General features: G+C 43.8%; 1 protein-coding gene across 11 annotated transcripts in view; it reads right to left on the bottom strand.

Annotated features, from left to right (window-relative positions):
* The window catches only part of LOC133140817 (uncharacterized), a 34,046-nt gene extending 30,802 nt beyond the window's left edge, over positions 1 to 3,244 (bottom strand). Inside the window, exons 1-4 of one of the 11 annotated variants that reach the window (XM_061261048.1) lie at positions 3,126 to 3,244; positions 2,283 to 2,340; positions 328 to 524; positions 155 to 214 (exon numbers count right to left, since the gene is read on the bottom strand). In XM_061261048.1, the coding sequence (XP_061117032.1) occupies positions 155 to 214; positions 328 to 505 (238 nt within the window). In that variant the 5' untranslated portion in view covers positions 506 to 524; positions 2,283 to 2,340; positions 3,126 to 3,244. The other 10 variants (XM_061261049.1, XM_061261050.1, XM_061261045.1 and 7 more) reach the window with 10 other exon arrangements.
* Positions 3,245 to 12,428: the final 9,184 nt, after the last annotated feature.

Here is a 12,428-nt window from a genome sequence, read left to right as displayed (position 1 = left end):
ACTAGGCTCAATCTGTCTGTGAAACTGGCTGCTTGTGTCCTTGTGCAGTTAAGAACTCTTCTTGGAGGGAGAAGGATTACCCATGCACTTGTAAATCGCTTTGGATTAAAAGCATCTGCCAAATGATTAAAATTTAATGTAAATGAACACATACTTGCAGGGATCGGATTGAAGTTAACGGTAGGTACCAATAACAGGAACAGGAGGGCGATGTCTGTAGAAAAATAAAAGTTGTATTGGAATGTCAGTCATTGAGAATCATTATTGATATGCATGCCTACCCACAACCAGCAAAATACACTTGAAATGTCCTGTGCACTTGCTTACACGTGGGCTTTGCACTCCACCAATTCCTGGAGGACACCTTCTTCTGCCCCACAGTCCTATCTGTGGGGGTGGCAGGGTGCAGAACTTCCGTTTGCAGGACCTTCATACCCTCTTGAGGCGAAGGGTGTAACCCAGGCTCTGACTGACAGTTTTCAGGAGCTTTCTGGACCTCCGACATCCCACGAGATCAGCAGTTTCTAAGATATTGAAACCACCCTGTCAGGCACCAACAATCATTCCATGGTCAAAGTCACTTCGATCACTTCCCCCCCCCCATTCTGTCATTTGGTCTGAAACAGCTGAACCTCTTGACCACTTCAGCATGCTTTTATGCATTCAGTTGCTGCCACATGATTGGCTAATTAAATACTTGCATTACCAAGCTGGTATACAGGTCTACATATTAAGTTGTCAATGACTGTAGGAGCCTCAGAGGAGAATATAAAGTTTAATCAGGTTCAAGATGAGTAATCGAGTGACACTATTGGTCAGCGGGAAAATGTTTGGCGCTTCATTCATGTTTCTGCCGTCCTTAACCCTTTCAGTCCCAAGAGTGCCATATGGCACGCTCAACTTTATACCTTTTCAACCAATCAGAATGGCCGCTATACTATTGTTTTGAGCCCCTATAAAAACCCTACTGTTGGGAATATTCTTCTCCCGGAATCAAATTTGAACTGGCGAAGTAACACATTGATCACTTCTCAACTGAAAAGCTTTATTGCAAAGTGCAAAGGGAAATTCACAAGGGACACGTCCGACAAGCCAAACTGAACCAACTGAACCCTTTATGTGATCAACTGTCCCTACTGGTGGGAGGGCTAGTGTAGAGTGTGTGTGTCTGTGTTCAAAGGTGAAGGTAAAGCAAAAATGGAATCAGAGCAAAATAGTCAATGATATATTATAAATCTAAACTGAAAGGCTCAAACCTATTATTCCCCCATTTTGTATTGGTGGTGGGTTTGCATCCTAACCACCACCGTTTACTGCCATAAGAGCATAGCAGGTCACCTATCGAAGCTGCCATCTCCACTAAACTTTGATTTCTTGTTTAATTTACCTTTCCAAGCAAATGCTGGAGGAAAACAGTGATTACCTTCCGAGTATCATGCAAAGTAGAAGCAAGATTGTGAGTGGTTTGGTTAGAAAGCAGTTGTCATTTTTGTCACCTCTAAAGTACCTGTTGCCAATGGTTTGTCGGCATCATACATTATCTAGGATAACCTTTACTATTCACATTTAAACAAACAATTGCTTGTTTTTCAATAAGGACAATGTAAACAAACACAAACTATTTATATGCTTGAAATGTCCTCGTTGTACTGCCTGTTCCTATCCAGTGCAGTTGCAAGCTTGTGAAACTGCTCACTGTTTCAGGTCCCGCTGCAGCCTGCAGGGTTGGTGCACATTCTGGTCCAGTACATCAGAAATGTGTCCACATGGAGACACAAGAGAGAACTGGCTCCCAGGAGCCAGAAGGGTCGACAGGGATTAGTGTGCCCAAAGATGTGCCTGGTTAGCTAAAGTAAAAACTTCCAAAAAGACAGAACATATTGTGTTGTGCAGCAACGTTTCATTAAGCCACCTTAAGTCACCGAATACTTTCTTACTAGAACACTACGAAAAGACGGCAGGCTCTGTCGCGTTTGTCACTGTCAAACAGTGCATGTTGTGGTTTGAGGGTGTTTGTTGCTGCAATTCCTCTCTTGACCGTTAGATGTCCGAATTGTACCGAAATTGTAACGAAATGGAGCGCACAGCAGCATATTCCATTAGCAAGTATTACCAATAAAACACTTGTGGAAATATATAAAATGACTGCTGCTTTTAGTCATTGCAATATATTTTTCGACATACAATGCTGAGGAGCACATTCACAATATATTGCTATATACTCAATTGTTGAGGTCATGAAGCCCGTTTAATAAAATATAATAATTAAGCGGTTACCTTACCCAATTTCCTGCACAGGGTATCCTACAGCCTCACTCTTCTCTCCTTGTACTTCTAGTTCTGCAATAAAAGATTGAGATAATGTATTTTTTTAATAGAATTCAGTACACAAAGAGCAAAGTGCGTGTTTTTTGGGCTGTTTTCTTTAAAATAAATCTGCTACAGATGCACAATCGGACTTCTGCCGTTTCGGAATCCACTGTCGCGGCTGTTGGAGAAGGCAACCTTCGTTAGCTGAGGATACATGCACCTGCAACTGCCTCGCTCCTCGGCGGCCCGGATGGATCTAGCGAGCTTGAGAACCACACGCATTCCTCAAACCGTATCCCGGCCGTGACCGTGATTCCGAGCCCGGGGTGCGATGCGATTGTGCGCAGCAAACCTACGAACTCCTGCCGAGTCTACGAACGAGTGCGCGCCACGAGAGCCGCAAACCTTGGCTTAGGCAGGACCGAGCAACTCAGAAGACTCCGAATCATCCAATAGTGAAGAACGCTTCCCGCGTAACTGAATTCGTCATTTTGAATTTTTGCACTTCTTTGGCTTATGTCTGCACATCTGCGGTTGCAGGTTCAACTGGCACAGCCAGTGCACCTTCAAGGCACTTAAACAACAGGCTACAATAGACAGTACAACCAGCTGTATGTGTATAGATTTTTACAAAACCTGCCATGCAAGTCAGTCTGGATCTGCAGTAACATAACCTGAATTCCCCCACCCATCTCCAAGAATCATCTAATTGAACCTGAATTGTATCACCTGTAGTTTGTCAACCGAAAATGCTCTATATGACCTCCAGTTATCTGCGGGAAATGAGTAATATTTGTGTGGGTTTCCATAGTTACCACAGAACTGAGGAGCTACACGCGCTTCCTTCGCCTTTTTCTCCACTTTCTTTCGGTGAAACAATCAGCTCTTTAAATGCCAGCTGCCTGCACAATCCAAATATGGCCAGAGCTGGGAGAAGGCATAGAGTATGTCCTTCCCTGTATCATGTGCCCTTTCAGAATTACCCAGAATGCAGTTATTTTAGGAGAGGGTGGGGTAAGGCCTGGTTTACCTAAGGGTGCTGTTCAGGAACATGCTGCTTCGAAAGTTTTGCCAGTTGAACAAGTTCCGGAATGATCTCCTTCTTTCCGTAGCTGTTGGTGCAGTTGACCAATGTACATGCCACTGCATGTAGGATAGTCTTGTCAGGCGACTGATGAAAGAGAAATTGATATTGGTCATACTTTTAATAAATCAATTCATGAATTAAAACAGAATTTCAGGTGTGATCAGCTGATAACCTGTAGGGTTTTATGGCATATGCAGCACATAGTCACTTTTGAATGTACTGTTGATGTTATTTGGTCAACCTATAAGTATCTCAGAATCACAACTGCACTGTTTTATTGCCATGTTTGCAGTCCTCTGGTCACTAAAGACTGTCAGTGACTTTAAACAAAAGAGACACAGACAAATTGCCGGGCAAGGACGAGAAAATAAATTTTCACGTGTAGCCAACCTTGGACAATATCTATGCCGTGGGCCCTGTGGGTAGCCAATCCCTGTAAACCAATCTGCATCTGCCCCTTTCATGTCTGATGGCACCTTTGACAGCTCAAACATCTCATGGCTGGCTTGTCCTTCACATCCACCTAGTTGAGGACTAACCTTCCAGGTCACAGTCATGTACCTTAGCCACAGGCCTGCAGGTTGAGTGGTACTTTGTGCTAGAGTTCATTACATTACAATAGTGGCATTTTGGCAGACACTCTTATCCAGAGCGACATACAGTTGATTAGACTAAGCAGGAGACAATCCTCCCCTGGAGCAATGCAGGGTTAAGGGCCTTGCTCATGGGCCCAACGGCTGTGCGGATCTTATTGTAGCTCCTTGTAGCTTTGCTAAACAAGGTGTGCATTTTCCTTTTTTGATTTTAAATCTGTGCTTATGAACGTACTCTACATAAACGGAACAAAGACATTTTCTCTCTCTCACATCTGGTGCCCCTGTGGGCTGCCCTTTGTTTGGAGCGGGAGTCTCTGCCTCACTTGTTTATACAATGCTCTCGCCGCGGAAAAGTCTCATGAGAGGGACTGGCTCAGCGGCCTGACCCTGTGAATAGGGCAGATGCTGGCAGCCCGAATCAGAGCAGAACATGCCTACTACAGGCTCCAGAAAACAGGAGGGTTATGTGTTGTGTTTTGTCTTGGCTGCTTGGTTTCTTTTGTAAGTTTCTTTATTTGAATTTGGTTATTCTGCATTTTAGGGCCTGTGATTTTTAGTTACAATGTATTAGTGTCACAATAATGATGATGCATGATCTGGCAAAATTGCAGACAATATGGTGTATTGGGGAGGATGGAATTATGTTTGCGTTGACTTGTGCTTGGGCTTTTTGTCAGGTTATTTTTGGTTCCTTCTTTTTGTCAGGTTATTTTTGGTTCCTTCTTTTTGTCTGGTTTGGGGGGGGGGGGTGTAAATAGGGGCTGGGGATAGTTTTTAAGGCAATCCTTTTTGAGGTTGTGTGTTTCAATAAAGAAACATGAAAAGTGAAAGTCTCTCTCTGTCTCTCTTTCAAAATCAGGTTTTTATTTGGCAGATATCTAATGTTGACCATCACCATATGTGGGTGTATATGAGTGTTTGTGTGCCCGTGTGTGTGCATCTGTGTATGTGTGTGCCTGCATATGTGTGTTTGTGTGCCTGTGTGTGTCTGCGTCTGTGTATGTGTGTACCCGTGTGTGTGTGTGTGCCCGTGTGTGTGTGTGTGTGTGTGTGTGTGTGTGTTTGTGCCCGTATGTGTGTATATGTGTGTATTTGTGTGCCCATGTGTGTTTGCGTCTGTGTGTGTGCCTGTGTGTGCCTGTGTGTGAGTGTGTGTGAGTGTGTGTGTGTGTGTGTGTGCCTGTGTGTGTATGTGTGTGTGTGTGTGTGCCTGTGTGTGTATGTGTGTGTGTGTGTGTGCCTGTCTGTGTGTGTGTGTGTACACTTCATAATTCTGTGGATTTACCTGTTTCAGGTAGCAGGCTGATCTGTTCTGGTGGAGGACAGCCAGCACATTCTTGTCCTTGCAGGTCTTCATGGCGTTGGTGTAACATTCAATGGCCCTGTCAACTTCACCCGCCTGGAAGATAAACACAACAACCGCAGACAGATAACACTCATTGACGTGAACAATGATGTGATTGTATGGAAATCCCCAAACACTGATGCAGCCCATTCACAAAAGGCCCCTTTCAGAATCACTGTTCCCACACAATACATACTGCAGAATTAAAGCATTCCCTCCTTATTTTGGCTACAGTTTGTGCCCCTGTAGATGCCTGTTACTGACAAGGACCTGTGTGAGACATGTGGTTGTTCCCCTCCACCACCCGCCCCCCTTTTCAAAAACCCCTGTGAAGCACGAATGGAAGTGCACGCACAGCACCACATGAGTACAGTACCACTCACCTCTGAGCCTGTGGTGTGGCCTTCTCTTCACTTCAGTGTGGGGGTTTGTGTCCCCTCTTGTCTGGCTTCTCTTCAGTTCAATGTGGTGTATTGTTTACCCAGCACAGGGGTTGGATTAAACAAATGCTTTAAAAAGTAATTCAAAAACTTCCCTCATCAACCATGACACTGAATGAAAACCTCAAAAGACCTAATTTAGTAAGTAACAAGTTATGATGACTCAAAATGTTTTGGCCCAGGGTGAAGTCTATTTCAGGGATGCATGTGTGACAGCTAGGTGGGGGGGGGTCCTGTATCCAGAAGCTCTGGTAAGTTCTAGAAAGAGGAGACATAGATACCTCATGTCATGTCACCGAGCAGCCCGAAACCTGTTCCAGCCCTAGGCACATATTCATAAACACGTAACCAGTTCTTTTTTTTTTGGAAGATAAACCACTTCCTCTTCTGACTCAGGCCTGTTGTTCACAGATTATGTGGATATGAATCGTTGCAGGCAGTTTTCCTTTTATGTCTTTTATCAGACCTGTGTGTGTAGCTACGTTACCAAACTAGCTCGTCTGCTGAACCACCTCTATTGTCTGTTGGTTCATGCCACAAAATCCTTTTGCTAATGCATGTGCACACCTCCTACACCCAAAGTACTTTCATTCCCCAGTTTTAATACATTTTGCATGTGATTTCAGCTGGCTATACTATTTTTTATGTGTTTTATATGTGTATATGAATTTTGATACAAGAAAAATGGTTCAATGTTAAAACGGCTTGCCATAGGTATCCTTCTGACATGAAACGTGTGGCCAATGTTACAGCATTGCAACGATGCTCTGTGTATTGATCAGAACAAGCTAGCCAGCTTCAGTTTCCCCTTCCATTAAATGTGAAATTTGCAAGTGGCAATTCATTCTATTGTATGAACGTCTTCCGTGTCAATGGAACTAATGAACAGGGAATGTAAATCTGAAAGGAGGGAAAAGTTGACGTCGGAATTCAAATCTGTTTTGGTTCTCGAGAGGAGAGGCTCCCATCTTGGAGATAAACTTTTCCAAGCTTTCGAGCCGCTTCCAGCCGCTTTGATCCGAACATGCTTTGGGACGGCCCTCCCATTGAAAATGAATGGAGGCAGTGCCACCGCCTGGTGAAGCCGAGAACAGTGTGTCTTCAGTTTAGCAACCAACTAATCAGCAGCCGGAAGATGCACTTGCACCAGCAATCCAAGACACCAGACAGACAGTTATTTGTTTGGTTATTAGTTTTTTAATTTAATTTTTTACTTTGGCACACATCTCACAAGTTTGTGCTCAATTTTCAAAACATTGGACACAAGACGCACATACAAAATGGTTAACACAACTTGTTCTGCTGAAAACATGCATTCTGCATTCATATCTTTGAAGAAACCTTGCACTTCCAAACTCTCTGGTTCAAGTAACGCATTTATCGTGAAATACTAAATGAACATTTGTTTTCGATCACCCAGACACAAGATACCTATAGCTTCACCGTTTAGTTGTTTTTACAATCCTTTAATAGCTATTGCAGTAAAAAAAAATACTGGATACATATTTCAACATGGTTCTTTTTGTGGAAGAGTGGAAGCAGTAGAATACTGTGGAATCATTAAACAAAATCTAAATAAAAATAAATAAATTGCAACATAGGTTTGTTTTACAGTTTTTTTGTATAATTGCTAACAATCATTTCTTTTGATACCAAATTTACTTTTTCAGAACTTTTCACATAACAGCTCCAAAACTGAATTATTATTTTTTCATTGTTCATGGTTCAGAATGTGAATTCTGAACAACCACACCTGTCCAGGTGTTGAGGGAATTTCAATTTCATCTTTGGAATGATTTTGTTCAAGACCCAGGAGCAAATAGAAAAGTGGGTAAAAGAGGCAGACAAATGGCTGGAGGATGGATGGGGAGAGGGAGAGGAGTACAGATTTGTGGTGCGGTTCAACATGGAAGATGGATGCCATGATATATCAGCAGAAGATTGCAGGGATGGATCAGGCAGGCATGAGGTTATTTTCCCAGTGTCTACCAAGAGAGGACATAGAAGAACATCATGGGGCGTATGGAAAAAGACAATACATGTAATACATGTTTTGGAAACGTCCTAATTCAAGAGCACACCACAGTTTAGATTTTATACGGTATGGAAGCGTGCTGTTGGAAAAATTCAAATGAAAATTAAATAAGTAAAATGGCAATTTTACTGGCAATAATTATATATCTGAATTGAAAGTGGGGATGTGACGACTGGCTTCACCTGTGAAGCGTGAAACACTCGATGGATGCGGCGTATGGGAGGTGGGAGGCACAGTCTGACTGCAGAGGGGGTAAGGACATGGGTGATGGTGAAGGGGCCAATAAACCTAGGGGTATGTTTGGGGCAGGTGGAGCGGAGGGGAATGTCTTTAGATGACAGCCAGACTTTCTGACCGACCGTGTATTGTGGAGCAGACCGGCGGCGGTCGGCAATCCTCCTCATTTCAGAGATGCTCTTGAGGAGCACCGTGCGGGCCCTTTTCCAGGTAAGACTGGAATGAGGAGCTGAGCTACCGGCACCTCCACCTCCTTCTCTTCCTCAGGAAAGGCAGGAAGTTGGTAGCCCAGGCAACGTTTCATGTTTGTCATGTCATGTTCTATGTTTAGTTATTGCCTTAGTTATGTTATTGTCATGTCACGTATTATGTTAGTCTAGTCTCACCACGTTTTTATCTTTCATGTCATGTTATGTTTCAGGTTTAGTTGTTACTATTTAATTGTTAGTCTTGCCATGTCATGTTATATAGTTTATTTTCACTGTTTTGCAAACTGGTTATGTCACAATTTATGTTATTGTGTACTGTTCATTGATTTAGCATACACTTTTTCGTGTCTTTCTGCAAACCTTGCATTCCTTCTTTTTCTCTCTCCCTTTCTGTCACTCACACCCTAATTGTTTGAATTTCCCTTGTCTACTTACTAACCTACTAATGCTAGATCAGGATTGGGTAATACTGCCATTCTAATCATGTGATCATGTTCCCTTACGTTTCTTGTGCAAGTAATTTATTAATTTACTAATGCTAGGGCAGGATAGGTTTATTACTAACGATGACCAATTACCTTGTTAACTTGTCAGTCCTCCATACCTGATTTCCATTCTCTTGCTGCTCTCAAACGAATTGTCTACACCTGTCTACACCTGCATATAAGCTCATGTCATGTCTGTGCGAAATGTTTTGCCTCCTGTTCGTCGGTGCATCTCTTGTTTATACCAAGCCATTGTCTACCCGTTACGATCCAAGCCTGTTTTTTGACAATTGTTTATTGACTTCTGTTTTGTTGACCATCGCCTGCCTGTACCATGAATTTGCCTTTTGTGCTTTTGCCCCGCTGACAGCTTTCCTGGCTACAGAACTTCCTGCATGGTGTACCAACGACGAGACTGCCTTCTCCCTCGGTACTGCGCTTTGGTTTTCTGGCTGGATAATTACGTGTCCGAACATTGCTTGTTTTTTGACTACACTCTCTGGATTTCCCCGAATAAAGCCCTGATGGGATTTAACTACACCATTGTTTCTGAGTCGCGCATTTTGGGTCCAAACCCCCCACGCACCCGTCTCAGCAACAAGCAAACGGGGATAATCCAGTGGAGGAGGCAACAAATTTTAGGCATATTCAATCCACAGGAGGCCGTCCACCCAGGAGGATGGAGATTTCTCCACCAGGCAACAGAGCGTCTTCTCCAGTTCTTGATTGAGATGCTCCATCTACCTGTTGACCTGTCGGTGGAAGCCGGAGGAGAGTTGGGCCTTGGCGCCAATGAGTGCGCAGAAGGCTCTCCAGAACTGGCCGGCGAACTGAGGGCCTCGGTCCGAGGTGACCTCCAGGGAAAAGATGGAGGACCAAAAGTTCAGCCCCCTGAGCTGCCCTCTGGAGACGACAAAGCCGAGAAACTGGATGGAGGAGCGATGAAACTCGCACTTCTCGGCTTTGACAAAAAGTCTATTCTCCAGGAGGCGACGGAGGATTTGCCGGACATGACAAATATGTTCCTGCAGGGTGACAGAGAAGATGAGGACATGATCTAAGTACACAAAGTGAAGTGGTTGATCATGTCTCTGAGAATGTCATTGATGAGGTGTTGGAAGACGGCCGGAGAGTTGGTGAGCCCGAAGAGCATCACAAGGTATTCATAGTGGCCGCTCGGGGGGTTGACAGCAGTCTTCTTCACCCACCCCTGATCCACAAACTAAATATGGTACACACTCACACCCCCAAATTCAGTTTAAGAATTATTTTTGGAAACCACATACCTTTTTCCATACTTCCATACCATGATAACGATAACGACACTGATGGCAACAATAAGCACAAGAACGATCAGTTAATGGACATATTTCTCAACAGGGAATAATAAGAATCATAACTAAGGGTTCAGTGTGAAAAGGCATGTTCCCTCTCCCCTTCCCCCTGCACTGCCTGCTAAAGACATGGAGGTTGCCAGCTTGAATCCTGCATACACAGTAGCTGTAGGAAACTTCACATTACCTCCTAAAATGTCCCCAATAATTACAGCAAGATCTGAAAAAGATAGAAAGAATGGATGAAATGGTTGATTTCTGAATTAGATCAGCAGACATATTTCTTCCTTCAGTTTCCTTTCCTTTCGCTCAGAACTGATGGAGATGGAGGCCCAGTGTCTGGGGTCGTGGTGCAGTGTTCACCAATGGGGCTGTGTAACAAATAAAAATGACAAAAATAAAAACTCTGTACATGCACCATAGAAAGCAGAGAGGGTTAAAGATCGACAGACAGCCTCGATGGTGCCCCAAAATGATCTCTATGTGTGAGTGCATGTCAATCACCCTGCAAGGCTACACTCTCATTAGGCCACAGTGTAAGTGATAATCAGCATGCCGGGTCTGATCTTCCAGCTCACAGAGAGCGCTTACCGGGGGTAAACTTGGGTCCGGGAGGCAGGTTAAGACCAGCGCAGACTGCAGAAGAGGTCATAAATGGTAAATGGTTAGCATTTGATCTCGGTGTGTGTGAATTTATATTGCGCCTTTATCCAAAGCACTGTACAATTGATGCTTCTCATTCACCTATTCACACACACAGACCAATGGTGATTGGCTGCCACGCAAGCACCAACCAGCTCGTCGGGAGCGTTTGGGGGTTAGTTGTTTTGCTCAGGGACACTTCGACACACCCAGGCGGGATCGAACCGGCAACCCTCCGAGTGCTCTTAACGCCTGAGCCAATGTCGCGCCGGTCATGATGACACAACTGACATATGATCGCACACAAAAATTGCAAAAATAAAATAAAATAAAAAAATAAATAAAAGATTCATGGGAAAAAATAAATAACAGAAATGATGAACAATGTATGAATAGTTTAACTGCAGAGAACTGCATTCTCGATTTTTACAACAGAATCATCTGCCAGATTTCCATATCTTACTGTCCCACCATCTCGACTCTGCACCACAACAGCACAACACACAAACTGGATCAAGAGCAGGAATACTCACACACAGTCTCGGAGGGGAAAGCCTTCATGCCACCTGAAAGGCTGTCATTCCCTTCAAAGGAAAGGGGCTGGTCAGACTGTACCACAAGGCTTCCGTTCGTCAGCTGACACGGCTCATCTGGGTTCAGGTTGTCCTTGCAGCAGTTTTCGATTCCCAACATTCTGTTCGACCAAATGGGGTCATCACCTTTGAATATTCTGAGGATATGTGTTGCGCATTCTGGGTCCAGGCAGAGTGCACACTGCCCTGAGACACGGAAACAGAGAAGGGGTTCACGTGTTCAGTCATGACAGGACATCCAAGACCAAACCATTTAGGGGTAAATGGGGAAAAGGCACTTCCATGGCTTTACCTTTACCAATGAAAGTGCGGCTTCATCACCATAGTAACATACATGTAAATAATTGACCGTTTTTCACAGACACAGATAAAGTTTAGAAGGACTACACTTACTTGCATGGATCGGATTGGAGCTAACGGTAGATGACAGAAATAGGAGGACGATGTCTGTAGAAAAATAAAAGTTGTATTTCAATGTCAGTCATTGAGAATCATTATTGATATGCAGGCCTACCCACAAACAGCAAACAACATTCAGACAAAATACACTTGAAATGTCCTGTGCACTTACTTACAGGCAGTCCACATGGGCTTTGCGTTCCGCCAATTCCTGGAAAACAGCTTCTTTTGCCCCACAGTCCTGTCCGTGAGGGTGGCAGGGCACATAACTTTCTTTTGCAGGACTTCCATATCCTCTTGGGGCAAAGGGTGTAACCCAGGCTCTGACTGACAGTTTTCAGGAGCTTCCTGGACCTCCGACATCCCACAAGATCAGCAGTTTCTAAGATATTGAAACCACCCTGTCAGGCTCCAACAATCATTCCATGGCCAAAGTCACTTAAATCACATTTTTCCCCCCATTCTCACATTTAGTCTGAAAAACTGTCCTTATACCTTTTTATACAACTAGGATTTTGTTAGCAACAGCTTCCCCACCACACTGTCACAGGGGATCACCATCATCATGTCACTGTGTGCTGAAACAGATCGTGTACGTGACTCGTTTTGACTCGTACGAGACCACATTTTTTATGAAAACGGAATGAATTCGACTTCACCCACACAAAAACCAAAGCTGATCTGGAAGTTATTTTTTATTTATTCGTTATTAAATT

The sequence above is a fragment of the Conger conger genome, chromosome 11, assembly GCF_963514075.1.
Source record: "Conger conger chromosome 11, fConCon1.1, whole genome shotgun sequence".
In the NCBI taxonomy this organism is placed as follows: Eukaryota; Metazoa; Chordata; class Actinopteri; order Anguilliformes; family Congridae; genus Conger; species Conger conger.
This window is presented reverse-complemented; position numbering and strand designations above follow the sequence as displayed.